General features: G+C 48.8%; 1 protein-coding gene and 1 long non-coding RNA gene across 4 annotated transcripts in view; one reads left to right on the forward strand and one right to left on the reverse strand.

Annotated features, from left to right (window-relative positions):
• Window positions 1-9,394: 9,394 nt before the first annotated feature.
• On the reverse strand, window positions 9,395-12,964 carry LOC135185759 (uncharacterized). 2 transcript variants are annotated; one of them, XR_010306589.1, is made up of 3 exons: window positions 12,822-12,964; window positions 11,736-11,911; window positions 9,395-9,647 (listed from the first exon to the last, which is right to left on the reverse strand). It is a non-coding gene; the product is annotated as an uncharacterized LOC135185759 (long non-coding RNA). The 2 variants fall into 2 exon arrangements; XR_010306588.1 differs by lacking the exon at window positions 12,822-12,964 and having other exon boundaries at window positions 11,736-12,259.
• Window positions 12,451-17,781, forward strand: part of ACVR2B (activin A receptor type 2B) — a 109,339-nt gene continuing 104,008 nt past the window's right edge. The window contains exons 1-2 of one of the 2 annotated variants that reach the window (XM_064162877.1): window positions 12,451-12,893; window positions 13,408-13,491. In XM_064162877.1, coding sequence (XP_064018947.1) covers window positions 13,440-13,491 — 52 coding nt within the window. In that variant the 5' untranslated portion in view covers window positions 12,451-12,893; window positions 13,408-13,439. Of the gene's footprint in view, window positions 12,894-13,139; window positions 13,492-17,781 lie in introns of those variants that run through there. The other variant, XM_064162876.1, reaches the window with a different exon arrangement.

The raw sequence follows: 17,781 nt of genomic DNA on the forward strand, positions 1-17,781 counted from the left end.
ATGAATCTTGAAGTCCTTACTCCTCAGATAATTCCTCTTGCCTTTGATGAAGATTTGCAGTCCTGGAAGGGCTGTTCAAATTTTATACTACTAATTTTTCCTATTTGTGCCTATTAATGATGTACAAGTTACTGGATTCAGGACAAGATAACTGGCCAAATTGCTGTAGTCTACTTTAGATGCAAAGTAAATAGAAGTGATCAAAGGCTAACTTCTGGGTTGGAAAGGCATTAGTACTGCTATCAGCTGAAGCAATTAAACTGCATGTATTTGTCCAAACACTTAGTGTAGCTGTTGACCCTAAGGCATCCTCTTCCTTCTTTCTACCACCCTTAGACGGTTTGATAGCGGTGGGATCTTTAGGAAAGAGTGCAGTAAAGCTGGGCAGAAAAGAGTGATGGGAAAACACTTATGGAATAAACACACCTTTACTCCAAATGGGGCTGAAAGCTGAAAATCACAGCCCCAGAACTCAGTCCCAGCAATGACAGCACCACACACGAGCCAGACTAGTTTCACATCTGGAAAAAAAGGGTCAAACATCTCCCACCACTTCTGGCTGCTGCTGCTGCACCCCTGGGGATCCCATAAAGGCATGCAGCAGAGGTGCAGGCACTCACTCCCTTCTGGCAGATACTTGGGGATGGAGTTAAAAGATGATGTTGGCTGGAGCCAAGGTGGTGGGCATTTCACACAGAATGGTTTGACACAGCACCACTGGTGAAGGATCTTGAACACAAGTCCTGTGGGGAGCAGCTGAAGGAGATGGGCTTGCTCAGTGTGGAAAAGAGGAGGCTGAGGAGAGACCTCATTGGTCTCTATAACTGCCTGAAAGGAAGTTGTAGTGAGGGGGGACAGTGAGGTGGACCAGGGGATACTTAGATTAGATACAAGGAAACTGGCATTGGAACAGGCTGTCCAGGGAAGTGGTAGTCACCATCCCCACTGGTGCCTATGAGATGTTTGGACGAGGTGCCTGGGGACATGTTCTAACAGTTGTCTACTGGGAGGTGTTGGGTTATGGTTGGACTCAATGATCTTAAGGTCTTTTCTATATGATTCTATGGTTTTAAATTGTCTTAAAGAGCTGTGGCTGGCTGAAAGGCAGATTTGCATCTGCCCATGGCAATTCTTCCCTGCAGTGTCCCCAGGCAGTGATGTGTTGCATGGTTTGGAACACAGGGCTGCTTTCTTACACGTGTCCCCTGCACCTTTTTAGGAAGGGTGGCAACTATTGAGGTTATTTTGTTGCCTGTACTGTACCCAGCAATGCAGTGCAGTCTCTTGCTCTTGGTCTGCTGTTTCAGACACAAGGGCTGGCTCTTCATGGACATGTTGAGTGGAACTGAGAGCAACCCCAGCTCCCTGTGCAGCAGCTAATTAGAAGGTGCTTCAAGTGGGCGAGATACTGGAGAAGAGCTTCAGCCATGCCAAAGTGTGACCCTCCAGCCAGATTCAAGTCCACACCCCCAGCAACTCTGGAAGTGTCTTTTCCACCCTGCATGTTTATTAATGTTTGGGTGTCTTCAGTCTTTTCATCCTTCATTTCCCTTTACACAGCTTTATTTTTCCCAGCCAGTAAGAATGGTTCTATTCTTCTTGGTTAGATATATAAATAGATATTTTCTGTAGGCTTTCCCATAGTAATTAATGCACTTTTCTTCAGCAGTATAACCTATTACTGCAATTCAACACTAAATCATGACTGCTGCCAGACCTAAGGGGACCAAGAAACAGAGGTTTTGCAGCAGTCACTTTGTCTTCATCTGTTGAATGAGCGTGCAGCCTGCTTTACATTTTTTTGGCTAAGTAATAAGATTTGCTGATTTGAGTGGAGAGTGATACAAAACCAAATTGCATTGTACTTTCAATTACAGAGTCTTAACTTTTGTGGTGCCACTCCAGGTTCTCACACAGTGTTGCTCAATGTTTAGGTCTCTTTATTGATTTAAATATAAAAATGCCATTTAATCTGTGGATTTCTAGGTTCCTTGCTGGGATGCTGTGCTCATTCAGAAATCAGGGGAGTGCTGTCCTTTCTCCCACCTCTTTCATGAACACACAGGCATGCACGTTCCAGGTGTGCTTCTCCTTAGGCACTAAATCCCAGCTACAGAGACGTTTGCCTTCTCCTCCACTGTGAGACCACGATCCTCCCTACTCTTAGCCTTTTGAATCAGGGAGCTTGGTGTCAAGATGAGATGCTGCTCCATGGAGTACTTCACATGGGACTCCTCAGAGGTGGCTGAAGACAGTGGTGGGTAGGTCAACAGCCACCACTGGGCAGGTGAGCCTTGGCAGGCTCTTTCTTCAGCTTGGAAGTCAAACACCAGCACAGCACTGCGATGTGGATTGAGTCCATCCACACCCTACAAAAGTCATGGCAGGAGGAGAACTTGCAGAGTTCACAGAAACTGTATGATGAGCCCAGCTAAAAGGCCTTTGGTTTAGGGTGAGGACAATGTCCCTACTGCTTTCCAGATGTCATTCAGCAGAAGTTATGGCAATGCAACCTTAAAACCTTCCTTCCTCTATCAAAACCAACATCTCCAACCTACTTCTTCCAGCCACCCCAGCTCTCTCAGAGAGAGGCCATGTACATTGCTCCATCCTAGTAGAGGCAGTCTTACCCACTCAGATAAATCCCATCTTTGGGGACTGTTTTTCTGAGGTGTTTATCTTTTAGCTTGAGAGCTGCAGGCACATTTCAGAGTTTCCAGAAGTTAAGTGAAATGAAACTTTCCTTTCAAAAACTCCATCACCATAAAGCTGTTTTCCCCACCTCTTCATTAATGATTTACTTTCTGTGGAATAAATGCACCAACTGAGGACAGAATCATTATTAAAATCTCAGTTAACAACACAGTATTACTTTGGTCCTTTCATTTCCTCTGCTATTATAAAATTCAGGATTCATTTCATCTATTAATATTAGCAATCTATTTTTCTTTTTTAATTTTGAGCAGGCACAAATTAAAGGGGTAATGATATTATGGGAGCGACAACCAGAACTTATTCCTTTCTGTGTAAAATCTATTTTTTCCCTTCCATCAGTTCTCTCTCTTCCTCTTTCTTCTCTTTTCTTTTTTCTTGCATTTAATACTGGTTTCTTTTGCACTGATATTCCCAGTGACTTCATTTGATAGCTGGCATTACTCCCCTGGAAGTCAACTGGAAGAGGCCAACAGAGTTCCATGGAAAGTGATTAAAATTAAAGGTCAGTGAAGAGATGAAGGCTGGCACATGGGTTGGGGAGCAAGGGAACGGGGTTCTGGTCCTAGCCCTGTTGCAAAATTGCTCTGTGGCTCTGCACAAGTCGTTTCATTCCTCTCTGCTGCAGTTTCCATGTGTTTAAAATAAGAGCAAGTGTTTGCTGCTCATTGTTCACGCCTCCCGGCAAATCAGATGTGATGCATAAGAGGTAACCGAGCAGGGAGGCACAGAGCCTTCTCTCAGGAAATCCATGTCCTAGAGCAGCACACACTGAGGACAGGGACAGATGGAGATGCACTATTATTTTCCCAAGAGCTCACAATTGCTCCTCTTCCCAGTACAACAGATCATTGCCAGTGGATTCTGATGAGATTTCCTTTGTGCCTTTCTAACACGAAACACAACTGAGGTGTCTTGGAAATACTTCACAAGGAGCAGCTCCACTCAGGTGCAGCATTTCCTTGTAGAAGAACAGTGGGGTGTTTAGAGCTCTGAAGTTAGGGCACACTTCCCTCTTACCTTGCTCTGTACCCCTACAATCCCAGGAGTTAAATGTGCATGTGATTGCTCTTGCACTCTCCTTGATGGCAAACAGGGGATTACCCTTGTGGCAGGGCTTCCCACATGTGCTGAATTCCACTGATTTTGGTGGCCACTGGAGGAAGCAGGAGGAGAAATTTGAATGAAGCCTTCTAGGAGACCCTTGTTACAATCACCTCAACCACCCTTACAAGATCTTTGCCTAGTACTTTCCTGCAGTGACAATTTCATAGAATCATAGAATCAAGCAGGTTGGAGGAGACCTCCAGGCTCATCCAGCCCAACCTAGCACCCAGCCCTGCCCAACCAACCAGACCATGGCACTAAGTGCCCCAGCCAACACCTCCAGGCACAGTGACTCCACCACCTCCCTGGGCAGCCCATTCCTATGCCAATCTCTCTCTCTGACAACAACTTCCTCCTAACATCCAACCTAGATCTCCCCTGGCACAACTTGAGACTGTGTCCCCTTCTTCTGTTGCTGGGTTGCCTGGCAGCAGAGCCCAACCCCACCTGGTTACAGCCTCCCTGCAGGGAGCTGCAGACAGCAATGAGCTCTGCCCTGAGCCTCCTCTTCTGCAGGCTGCACACCCCCAGCTCCCTCAGCCTCTCCTCAGAGGGCTGTGCTCCAGGCCCTCACCTTCATTGCTCTTTTCTGGACACCTTCCAGCACCTCAACAACCCATGGAAGTACGTCCCTGCGCCAAACTATTCACAGCAGTGGGAACTTTTGCCTGGTCTCTTACCTCAATCTGGCAATGTTGAGATTGCATACTAGAAAAGAAGTAATAGAAGAGTGGACAGGCACTGGAATAAGCTGTCCTGGAGGGCAGCGGAGTCATCATCCCTGCCGTTCAAACATGTACAGACATGGAGCTTTGGGACATGGTTTAATGTGCATGGTGGTGTTGGACCAATGGTTGGACTCAGCCTAAGATGTCTATTCCAAATGAAACAGTTCTATGATTCCTGCTGGAGCTGGAGTCCACTACTTGCCCTATTGGCAGAAGGCACATAAAGGACTCCTCTTTGCACCAGCCTTGCCATGTCTTTGGCAACTTCTCTTGTCTCAGCTTGGTCCCCTTTTCAGACCAAACACTTCTCCCTCTCCCAAGCCTTTCCTCAAAGGCAGTTTTTTCACACTTCCAGTCATTCTTTTTGCACCAGCTGTGGCTTTTCCCAGCTGAGTCATATCTTTCCTCTGGCACTGAAACTGTTCTTGAGCCAAGACTCACTGCCAGGTTGAATGGAAAGCTTGTCCCATGCCTTCTGCGTGTGCCCCTCTGAACATCTGCCTCAAGAGCACCACTGGATTTTTGCAGCACTGGGTTAGCATTGCATCCATGGGTCTTTTTCTGCACAGCAGCAGCCTGACCAACTGCTTCTCATCTTGTATTTGAGAAATTGATTTTACCTCCCCTGCCAGGGAGTGCAACATTTTAATTACTTCTGTGGATAAAGCCCACTGCTCCCATTCTGAGCAGGATTTAAGAGATAAGTAAAGCAAAGCCTATCAGAGATCCTGAAGAAGCTTGAGCTGGAACCCAGGACACCAGAATACCCCCAACCACTACCTCTGCCACATGTCCTTCAGCCTTCCCATCCGTGTCCTATGCCATCCTTGGGTTTTTAATAAACCCTTTTTAGCCCTCCATTATTACTGGACTCTTTCAGAGTCTGGTGTTAGTAGCTGCTTGCAGCCATTTAAGCTACAGTAAGTGAATAGTTAAGGATCTCTGTACTATTCTGCAGCACAGATAGGCCACAAAAAGTGGAAAACAGATTGGTTGCTTGCTGGATTATTGATAATTTCCCTGCTGCCAATTCCTGCTTCTCAACACAAGTGAGTGGCACTTGGTGTTGTGCCACTAAATGCCATTCAGTTGTACTGAGAAGTGGATAAAGGACAAGATCAGTGATCTCTAGGAGCAAGAGCGGGTTGGGTGGATACAGAGCCAGGAAAGGCAAGGCATGAAGGGCAGTCTTCCTGACAAAGGCCATAATTTCAGTTTAGGGGGCACCAAGACACCTATGAATAGGTACAAAAATGACAAAAATCTTTGTCTTGTTCTTCTTATACCCACAGAGAGGCACAGTCCAAGTCAGGAGCCACAATACCCTGGCATGACAGCCTGCAGGGCTGGCTGCTCTCACTCATGAATACTTTTATCACTGATAACATGCCAAGATGTCCAAGAGCTGAAGGCTGGGGAGTGCTGGGAAGGGAAGTAAGTTCTTCTCACAGGCATGATTGAATGCAGCAGGACTTTACATGCAGCTTTACTGGCAATGTGTCTCTCCTGTCCCTCAACAAACTTGGTGGACCGGTGGTTGATCCTTGTTTTTACTCTTTGCACTTGTTATGACGTGGCATGTCCTATGCTAGGAAGCTAGGGAAACAGTCTGAGAATGGGCATTGGGGTACCTGAAGATCCCTCCCAACATTAGCTCCCCACTTGCAAATTGCCAGCTGCCAGCGTGTGGAACGAGCTCACTCCAGGTGATCTGCACCAGTATTTCTCCATGGTGAGTAGCAGAGACAGACATGTTGTGGTGTAGAAACAAACTCTGGTTCCAGTAAAGACAAAAAGAAAACTCCCTTGCCAGTGATGCCCAGTTCATTACTCAATACTGTGTAACACAATAATGTTCCACTTTAGAGCTTAGTACATCTGCCTTGCTCTATTTATATTGTGGTCTTGAGTGTTTATCACCTTCTGCTAATGGCAGTAGAGTATTTGCCACAAAAACTTAATTATTTGTCTTCCTTGAGAGGGTATTTTTCCTGATTAATATCTTCCTGAGAGCAATGCAGGAAGCACTCAGCCCCACCAGGCATTCTTATACCCTAACCACTGAAATCTGGGACAAAGGCCAATAATCTGGGACAAACTCTAAAAATACACCAAACACTCCAGGACATACTTTATTGGTCCTTCCACACATGTTGGACTCTTGTCAGGAGGCACAAGGCCACAGGTAAGGTGAGCAAAAGTAAACCCTGCAGCATGGTCCAGCTGGCTGTGGATGCTGCTCTTGGGCAGAGCCATTCCACAGAGACCTCACAGGGTCACCTCCATACCAACCCCTCCATGGTTCAAATTTAACTGCAACCAGATCTAGAACCCTGACCTGGATTGTTAAATGAAGCACAGGAATTTAAAAGGTCTTCTGCCAAACACACATCTGAGGAGGGAAGAAGGTGAGGGAGCTGGAGACACAGCAGGCTTTGGCTCAAAGCTGCTGTAGCCACCATAGGCACTTTAAAACACTTGCACTGCATTTTCAGGTAAGACACCAGCAGCTGCAGACAGCGTGGGTCAACACCTACACCGTATGGTATAGTGTCATGGTAACTTCAGTGGGTAAGGCTAGGGAGCAGCCTAAGGGCAGGTCCTGGACATGCTGCTCTTACTCTGCAGATCTGACAGGTCCTGAGCCCCAAGCTTGCAGTATCCCCTGGCTAGGCTTACTCCCAGGACAGGAAGATTTCCTTTTGCCTTTCTGCTTGTCTCTCACACCGAGGCTCTACAGATAACCTCTGTGCCAGCAAAATGATCTGATGGTGGGACCTGTGTTTATTTACTTTCAGCTTTTAATGGAAGGAGGACAGAGCACTTCGTGGGCACAGAGCACGAGAGTAATAGGTTGCCATTACTGGAGGCTGTCACAGTCGTCAGGGTTGTTACCAAGACGCAATTGTGGTGTTGCTACCACCGATTTGGGAGCAGATTTTCCTGACAGGCACCCAGGCAGTCACTACCATCTCAAGCAGAAGGGATTTTGCTGCCATGCCACTTGGTAATCTGAGTGGTTAAGTACCATCGACTGGTAGAGACATCTTCCTTGCACCAGCTTGATGATACACTGACTTCTAATCACTGCAACAAGCACTCGCAGAGCTGAGGTGTTTATTTTTTAATGAGCTAAGAAACACCAATGCTGTGTTCGTATTTAGCAGGGAAACTGAGGCAGGGAGCTTGAAAACAGGACATTAAAACATGTATCTGAAGCTCAGTACTGTAGTCTGCTCGCACCAGTACTGTGCTTCTCTGGACTCCTGGCCACTGTCTTTTGCAACAGGTGAAACTTTTGTACCTGAGGTCCAGGGAAGTCTCTCTGAGAGCTGCAAGAGCATCACAGCCTGGTGTTTCAAGGGAAGTTGGCTGCTGGTTTCTCACCACTAAGAAGAGCAGGAGCACTTAAGGGCATAAGACAAAGCCCGTAGCCACAGTCATTTTACCTACAATGAATCTCAATGAAGGAAATACCTGGAAGGAGCCTCAAACTCCAGGCATACCTTTGGCTCTGTGCTCCTGTGACCTTATGTTCTAAGTTATAAAAAGACAGGAAATGTAGTCCTTTACCAATTAAGCACACACTGTCATAGCAGAGTTAGTCATATGATGGCCACGATCCTTCTTGTCTGAGCACAGAAGTCTCCAACTTGAGCGTGGACATGCTTTGGCTCCCAGTGAGCTGGTATGGATTAGAGCCTGGATTGCCCTTTTTGGGGTGGGTTACATAACAGTAACACTACCACCCAGCGCCAACTGTCCTCCAGAAGCTAACTGCAATGAAGTTCCCCACCCAATGGACCAGACAAGTTCTCCCAGATTTGATGGGAAATAACTACATGACGACTCCGCTGGTTACAGCGGTAAAAATAATGAGCTATGCCCCAGAAGTCCTAACAAGATCCACAGATGAGCAAGGCTAAGCTAAAGATCCAACCTGAACAAAACTTTGGCATATCACTCTGACACCAGCTGACATATGCCAGTTGCTGCTATTTGCACTTTGATTGAAAGACAACTGAAAACCGAGGGAAAAGTTCACATTCTGGGGGGTGGCAGAACTGTCAGATTGTGGGCATCTCAGTAACAGATCCTCTTGCTTGGTGTATTCCTTCCTAATGTGTCAACATCTGATGCCCTGCTCTTTCGTCTGGAGCTAAGAAAAGCTACCAAAAAAATACCTTCATATAGCTGAGGACCCGTTCTGTCTGCCGTATCACTGCTATTTTTACTGGCCACCCTAAAGCCAGGCTGCAAAGGGCAGATTTGTCAGCACAGGCGGACTTTTTTAGTGCAAAACCCAAGGGCTCACACAGACAGCAGCAAAGCCCATCTGCATCCACGTCTGGAAGTTCAGGCTCCAAGTCAAAGCTGCTTCAAATATAGAAATTCCAGCAAAGTTAATTGTAGCTGCATTATGGAGAGGTGACAGCAGCGAGCCCTTAGAACGCTGGGGAAGGTTTAAATCTGTCTCAGGTCTGCTTCCTCCAGTTAGGCACAGTCACTAGAGCAGTCAGGCTAATACTGGGTATTAATCCCACTGGGAAACTCTGCAGGTGAGATACTGACCACACAGCAATGGCATTTCTTGAAGATAAGGAGAAAATTCTTTAGCAACCCCCTCCCCCCCCCACCCCCTTCTTCCCACATGTGGAGAAACACTCCACACTGCCCTGCTCTACTAAGTGGTCTGTGCTCTTACAGGCTTCTTGGCTCTGCTAGCAAGCGAGAACTTAGCTTACTGTTGCATTAAGAAACTGCCTCACAGTGTGGGCTGTTTATTCCTGGGAAGTGCTTAATTACAATAACACATGTAGCTAAAATCACAATTCATTTACACAGGGTTATGGATATAGTTTTATTCTCACCCATGCATTTTGAAATGGGGAGGCAGGGACTGGGATCCCAGGAGTTCTTTTAGGCTGAGTGATTCCCGACAAGCAGCTCTAGGAACTGATACAGGAACTGCAGCCTCTGGACAAGGTTGCCAGGCTGTCCTGGGGCTGCAGCACGCATTGCTCACCTGTTGCAAGTAATGCCAATTTTGCCTAGGAAGCCTGGAAATGGGTCCCATTAATTGCACCAGCACTCTGTAACCTGCAATGAACCAACAGCGAGATGAAAAATAAATCCCTGCCAGTGGACACTTGAAGAGAGAAAGCAAACATTGTGCCCCTTTCCCCCAGCACTCTCCACGTTTTATGCCACCTCTGTCAGTATAAATTCCCATTCACTGGAGAAATTACATTCCATGAGAGCTACAAGAGGGCTTTAAGATAAACGACACGCGAGCACCACAGTTCTGTGCAGGCTTAAGTGATCCAAGTATCTTTATCACATGCAGGGTATCAAAATACATGAATTTGACTTGTTACAACAGTCACAGGAGTGAGATTGAGTGTCATAGGAGGCTACAAAGCATAAAACCATCTCAGCTGAAATTTATTTTAGTGCAGAAGGGTTTTCTTAAAGTGTAATTATTTAAAATGGTCTGATCTGTGCGAGCTCTAATGATAACTGGAAAGAGAAAAAAGCCCTTGAAAACACCTCTTGTAAGGGCACTTCTTGCAAGCACTGCCCGCTCTTAGCACTTGCTACCTTTGTTCCCCACCATTTCCGAAATTCTTGGAGGCTGTAACATTATCTCCGGTGACAATTCTCACTCCTGGGCTTTTATGTTGCAAGTAGAGAAAACATTTTAGCTTCTCAGGAGGGTAAAAAAAATCTCCTTGTGAAACAATGTAAGGAGGACAGACTGCAATTTCATAAGTGAAAGCTGAGGGTATGCCAAATATTAGCCAGGGTCTGGCTCTTGGTCACTTCAGTCTTTGCAGCACGGCCTGCATGCCACCGCTGCCCAAGCACAAGGGGCCACGCTGGCCCTGTCTTACTGGGTGGCTCTAGGACATCATCCAAGGAGTGCTGGGCCCATTCCCTCCTAAGCAATGACAGCTGCGTGGCAGACGTGCTCCTGGGTCTCTCTGCCTGTAAAGCACAAACTCAGGTACTGTGAAATGAGGCTCTTCATAGCGCAGTGATTAAAAACAGGAGCAGTGTAGGCCAGGGAGCGTTTCAGCCTGGGCACGGACACAGCCCAAGTGATGGCTACGTGGGCTGTGCTGCCTGCTCCTCAGCGCTGCTGTTTCCTTGGTATGAACTATATGTCTCACTCCAGTCAGTCGTGAGGGTGCTGGTACAATGAAACACCCCACACTCTTCTCCATCCTTCAGCCACTTGGTAGCTGTTTAAGAACTTAATTTTTTGAATGAATTATGGAGAAATTTGATTCCAAACTAAAAAAGATGCCCTACAGGAAATACTGATGCATTGTTTGCCTCTTCCCTTGAAGCTCCAAATGCACCCCGAGCTGCTGCAGCCCATGGCCAGGGCATTGACCTCTCCTTTGACCACTGGCACCTTGCACTCTTGATTTGTCCCACAAGTGTCCCGTGAAAAAAATCAGTCTGTGCTCCTTCCAGTTGAATAGAAAATCCCAAACCCAAACCCTACTTGCGCTTGTTTCTGTATAAATAGGGATCATCCCTGACCCATCCGTCTGACAGACACGTCTCCTTATTTTTTGCCCTTTGTTTGACCAGTTGGGTGATGTGAACCCACCTTGCCTTTGATCCACGCCACCCACTTTGGCAGCACTTAGCTCTTGGTGGTTTGAGTTTTGGGTTTGTTTTTTTCCCCCTCTCAAAAAATGATTTTCTTTAGCATGTTTTGCAGCTTTACAAATTGCACTGCTTGTTGTTACACTTGTTAGCCGTAGCTTTCCACCGACGGCAAGTACCATGTTTAAAGTGCTGATCACTGTGCTCCTGCTGACACACTGCTCTTTACTTCCAGCAAATACGTGAAGCATGGTACCACGAATGATGCTGTTAATCAGTTCATTGCAACTGTACCTAGGAAGGCCAATTGCAGTTAAGGCTTTGTTATACAAGGGCTATATGTACTTAAAAATGAAGCCTTTGGCTCCAGAGAGGTTACAAGTCCTTATAAAAGCCTCCTGAAGTTTACTGAGAACCTCGTAATGTAAAAAGACAGACATATTTATTCCTGGAACAAATTCTTCTCAAACTTCTAAAAGTATGATTCATATTTGCTCTTATCTCTCTCCAGAGGAAAAAAAAACCAACAAACGATCTAAGAAATACTTTCAGCCTTACAAAGCCGACCTGAGATCCATCACTCTGTGCAGGAGCCCTGCCGCCGCACAGTATCCAAGTGCTGCAGCCCTCTCTCCAGATGAGTCAGCGGACCTTGCAAACCCAAAGTCTTGGGAATGACCCAGCTTCAGCATCTTCCCTCCCTTCTCCTTCCCCTTAAAATTCCTTTGATGCTCCCTAGTGCCCTATTAATTAGACAGAATAAAAATACATTGTGGAGATGGCTCGATTCCTGGAACCCTGGCAATAGGGATTCTGCTGAGGTGCCCCTACGCTCCTGGCACCCTTGGACCCTGTTCCAGAGCCATCGATCCCGCGTCATTTTGGGGTCAGGGGCCTTTGATCGGGCGCAGGGGGGTCCGAGGCAGGTAGGACCCGCTCTCGCCAGCCTGGAAGAGAAGGACTGGGTTTCTTCTACATGGACATGGTTTATTCCTAATCCCGGGGGGGCACCGCGCTGCTCCCTCCCTTGGGAAGCCGCCGTGAGCTCCCCGGCGCTCAACCCCTTTCCCCGAGAGGTTGCGACGGTTTCGGCCCCGTTCCCCGGAGCCCCCCCGGAGCCTTCCCCTGGGCCTGCCCTCCGGCGGAGCGCGGCGCTTCGCGGGGCGCGGCCGTGACGGGTGGCGCCGCTCCCCACTCAGCGTCCGCGGAGCCCCCGCGCTGCTCCGCCCCCTGCAGCCTCTTTGTATCGCACATCCGGGTTTCCCCGCCGGCTGCGCCGCGGCGGCTCCCTTCTTTAGAAGCCATTTTGGACTCGGTTCAGTTTGGTGTTTCTTTAATTATTAAAACAACCACCCCCAAACAAATCACTTCAGCAAACCTCCCCTCCCGCCGCCGCCTCCTCCTCCTCCTCCTCCTCCTTCTTCTTCTTTGATTTGTCTCTCTTTTATATTTTTCTTCCCCCTGCCCGTGGCATCTCCCGCCCCAGCCTCTGCTCCCGCCGCCCCCTCGCTCCGCGCCCCGCGCAGCCCGCGATGCCGCGGCTCAGCCCCCCGACGCCGCCAGCCCCCCAACGCCGCTCCGCGCCCGTTCCGCGCCTCCTCCGCGGCCTCTCGCCTGGCGCCCCGCAGCCGCCCTGGATGCGGGGTCCGTAACCTTGCAAAGTTTCGCTGCCGCCGGCGCTGGGAGTGCGTGCGCTTTGCGGAGGCTGTCCGTCCGTCCGTGTCTGTATGTGTCGCTCTGTCCGTGACACTCCTTGCACACCGATGCGCGCGAATTGCGCGGGGCTGCGCGTGCATTGCAACGGAAAGGGGGGGGGGGAAGAGGGGGGAGGGCTGTGCGCGCACACGAGAGAGTGTGCTCGCCCCTGCTGCTGGGGGTGCCGGAGGGGCTGGGTTGGGAGGAGGAGGAGGGAAGAGGAGGAGGAGGAGGGGGAGTCGGTGTGTGGTGCACGCCGCGCTCCCAGCACAAAAGCCAAGGGAAAGAAACTCTTGGAAAGCTCGGGAGCTAACGCCGGGGCCAGGCAGGAGCAGGTCGAACCGACTGGGGCCGTTCCTCTCCACTGGATACGTTTTGCAACTGCGAAGGAATTAAATCCGATTTTTTATTTCCTCCCCCCCCCCCGGATTTTTTTGTTTTATTTTTGTTTTTAAGCGAGGGCGAGGGCAGAGCCTCGCTTCCCCCCGCTCCTTGCACTCTCTCGATCTTTTTATTTGTATTATTTTGTTTCCCTTGGGGATAGAGGAGCACACGAGGAGAAGAAAGTAAAGGAATATGATTGCTTCGTGGCTGACTTTCGCCTTGCTTTGTGGAACTTTCTGTGCAGGTAAGAGCATTTCTGGGTTTACCTCCCGCTCAGCCTTACGGTCGCCTCTCCAAACACAGAATTGAATGGGCCGTGCAATTATTTGCAGCCACCCTCTAAAACAGAGCAGAGCAACCAGCGAGCCTGCAAACTGGGGGACAAACGCGTCGCTGCGATCTGCTTATTTCTTTATTATTCTTATTTGTATTATTTATTTCTGTGCCTTTTCACCCTCTCATCCCACCCACACACCCCCCACTCCTCCCTCCGTTTTCTCGCTGCTCTCAGGACGAGCCTTCCCGAGCTGCTTTTTGTTCCCTTCAGGCAGCCTGTGGGAATCAATGGCAATGTAAACACGGCGCGATATCGAGGAAACTTTGCAAAAATGGGCATTTACTTCTAGGCGGCTGCTGCCGGAGTGGGAGAAGCCGGGGAGGTTACCGAGGGCGGAGAGGGCAGAAGTTGGGAGCAGCGAGAGGAGACCTCGGAGGCTGCTCCGAAATGGTGCGGAGCCGCTCAGGTTGTGGCCATGTGTGCGCCCTGCTCCTGCTGGACTGCGTTTGTGTAGCCCGGGAGGTGGAGGGGAGCCCCCTGTAGCCTCGGTAGGACCCTCCTCCCACCTCAGTTTCCCTGCAACCCGCCGGGTCGTGGCGGTCCCGGTGAGATTTGCCTGTTAGCACGGAACGAGCTGTTTGGCGCTCCGGGGGAGCGGATAGAAAGTTGGGGAAAAGGGGGCGTGAGGGGAGCGGGGGTGCCTGGGGGAGCATCCCCCAGGAGGAGGCTTTTGTGGCGGGGAGGTGTGTTTGTTTTGCCTGCATCAGGTTTATTTTGTATATACCTCATGTCATTGATTGGAACTGGGCTGGTCCCCAAACTTCAGCTCCAAGCTGCGGGGAGCGCGTTTTGACGAGGGACGCGGGTGGAAGTTCGCTGCAAGCCCGGGCACGGACGGTGTAGCAGGAGGGAGCACCCGGGCAGAGCTCCGAGGTCGGAGGGTTTCTCAGGCGGATGCCCCATCCCGCAGCCATCAGGAGGCGAGGAGGCATCAGACCCCCTTTGCCCCCCACGAAAACGCAGCCACGCATGACATCCCCACGCTCCCCACTTTCCCTCCTTGTTTTTATTTTTGATTATTAATATTTTTGCCTTTTTGCCTTTTTATTATTGTTGCATGTTCCCCAGGAGAAACCAGCGCGACAGCAGTTGTGTGTCATGTCCCGTCCCCCCCCCCCCCCCCCTTGCCTGGTCACCCCGACCTCCCTGAGACACCCCTCTCCCCCGCCTCAAGGGCTGAGATTGCCGCCCCCAGCCCCGGTGCTTGGGCAGTAACTTGTTACGTTACCTTCGTTTCCCAGCCCGGAGGGGAGGCTAGCGAGGGGAAAAGGTGGGGGTTGTCGACGGTGTGTGGGGGGATCTGTTTGTGGCCGAGGGCTTCCCGGGAGCAGGGTGTGGGAGGCAGCGATGCTGCAGCCTTGCCCTTTCCCCGCTCTGCGATGGGCAGCCGGGGAGATCCCCTCGGCTTTATTGTACTGCAGAGCGGGTGTGAGTGTGTGTGTTTGTGTTTGTGTTGGGGGGGGGGTGTGTGTGTGTGTGTTTCCTGTTGTGCCCCCCTACTCCGGGGAAGGGGCTGCCCGGCGGGGCCGGGGAGAGCGGGCGGTGAAGCCGGCCCCGGGGCTCTCCTGCAGCCGGGCTTCCTTTGTTCCGAGTGCCCATTAAATATGCGCTGCCACCGCCTGCCTTTGGCATTAGAAACGGTGCCATCGCTTTATTATGATTTTTTTAAGTCACGCCGAAAGTGTGAGTTGGGAAGGGAGAGGGGAAGCAATAAAAAGGGAGCGGGCGAGAAAAAAGGGGAGGGGGGGGGGGGAAGAAATAAGTCAATTTGATGGTGAGCAAAGCCAGCTTGGTTTTTTTGATCTGATCACTGGGACACTTGTACGCAGCTTTGTTTCCATGTGTTAGGAAAGGGGATTGTGCGGGCTCGTATTTACATAGCAGGGCTGAGGGAGAGCAGGTATTTTGGAAGGAGCAGGCGGGGGGTGTGTGTGTTGCCATCAGTATTCCTGGTGCTCGGCGTTGCTATCATCACAACAGCTCTCTTGGCTGGAAAATTCTATTATGTGCATAAAGGAGATTTATGGTCAATGTATTTTCTTTCCATATATCTTGGAATCCTTTTATCTCGGGTGATCCAATAAAAGAGATGGCTTCCGGGTTGGTGTTTTTTTTTTTGTTGTTGTTGTTCTTGTTTTGGGCCTGGGGTTGGGGTTTTGGTTGTTATGGTTTTGTTGTTTAGTGGTTTTTTTGTTTGTTTTGGTTTTGTTTTTAACCTGATCCTATGGCTGTGTCCACGTAGTGGCAGAAATCTAACTTAGAGGGGGAAATAAATGCTTAAAAACATTAACTATGAAAGCTTCTTCAATGTATTGATGCTAAGAAAAGGATAACTGGTAGGGCATACCTATGCTGACTTTTCCCAACCCCTGAAGAATACAATGAAGAGACTCTAGAAAATGAATATAATTCCGATTATTCGGAAAGGTTCCCCTTGAGCCATTAAATCAGTGCATTAACAATCCTGCAAATCCCTCCCTCTCTTTTAAATCCTGTTCTGTCTTGCTCCTGGTATTGATGAGTATCATTCAACGTGATCTTCATTGTCCAGTTCTTCCTAAAGCTTAATTAAAAAAAAAAAAAAAGTCAAAACAAATCACCAAACCCAAAACATAAAGGAAACCTCCAGCAGCTAAAGTTGCCTGGTGTTGCTGGGACTCATTGCGCTGGGCTGTGCTTGGAGGATGTCTTTTTTGTGCGTACATGTTAGGACTGTGAGAAAGTGGTGGGCTTTTCAAAAATGGCTTGACCTCCATTGTTGATGCTTCTCCTTGCTACCTTGGCTGGCTGCAACAAAGCAGGCACGGGCTGCTGTTCTTTAAACAAAAAAAATCTGTTAGGCTTAATTTTTGGAATACTGAGGATTCATTGAGGAAAACATTATGTTCGTTTTCAGCCTTTTGTTTGCAAATGTTCTGCAGCCCAAATGTTCAGAAATCATGTTTCAGTCTCTGAGCTTCAGAAAAATGCAGGAGGTGTAAAAGGCTTGGCCTTGCAGGATGCATGCTAGCACATTTCCCTGAGCCCTTGCATTACTTCTGTTTTGCTACAAGTGTAGGTAGTGCCAGGCAGCAGTGAACTGTGCCGCAAATGGTTCTGGACTCCCCCTTTCACTGTCTTGTATTTATCCTCTTGTGCTTGAGAAATGGAATAAAACTGGCTTCATTAGCTTGCTAATTAAACCCAATGAAGTGCGTGGCCCAAGGTTAATGGCAGTGGCCTTTAAGAACACAAAACTCTCGAACAGGTGTTTGGGATATATATTTTTTTAATCTGTCATCAAATCTAGATAATTACAGCGCAGAGATAACCATGGTCACAGCTCCGTGGAGAAGAAAATGCTATGTTAGAGGTGCAAGTGCACAGTGTATTATTTTTAGTGGCATTATTTATAAACACCACTCCAGGTCCTGCACAGCCTGTGGTTTAACATTCATCCATCCACACACACACACTTTCTCCCCCCTGCTCCATTTCAAAGCATCTTCAGTACCTTCCCTTTAGTGTAGGTTTTTGTAGATTGGGCAAGGTTAAAAATTTGGTATCCCTGGACCAGAATGAGTCTAACACGAGCCTGGGTAGTTAGCTGAAGTATTTACATGCCCAGCTTACTGCCACCCAGGCTCTACTGCTTCTGCCCAGTTAATGAGATAGTAAGCAATGGCTAAGTAAAGCAGAGATCTCTTACTCCCTGCGTTTGAGCTGTCACCAGCCTCCGGTCCACTCTGGTCTCCATCAGCTAAAACATGCTTGTCAGGTTTTTTTGTGCTGTACCTGGCGCAACAGTTGTAAACCTCCCCTGCTGCCCCTGAATAGATGGTAGAGAAGAAACAGACCAACCTCACTTTCCTACTTTGCCCCTTCACTCCTCCCCACCCCTTATTTCTGTTTTTGTTTTGGTTTTGTTTGCTTTGCTGCTTTTGTTCTCTGCTTTCACCGTTTTCCTCCCTTCCTCCCCACGCACGAACTCCTTGCTTTGCAGATCAGCCTGACGCCACCGGTTTGGGGAAGCTGGACCAGCACACAGGCTGAGATGGAAGAAGGGGTAGCTTTGGAGGGTTAGGGATGGGATGGCAGGGCCAGTGTGGGAATTCCACTGCTGTGATTTGCATCATGCCTGTCTGTGGGGTGGGATCAGCTGCAGAGGTGCTGCAGTTGTAGAAAGAGCCAAGGGATGTTTATCTTAATTTATCAAGA

Source organism: Pogoniulus pusillus, chromosome 23 (genome assembly GCF_015220805.1).
Source record: "Pogoniulus pusillus isolate bPogPus1 chromosome 23, bPogPus1.pri, whole genome shotgun sequence".
In the NCBI taxonomy this organism is placed as follows: Eukaryota; Metazoa; Chordata; class Aves; order Piciformes; family Lybiidae; genus Pogoniulus; species Pogoniulus pusillus.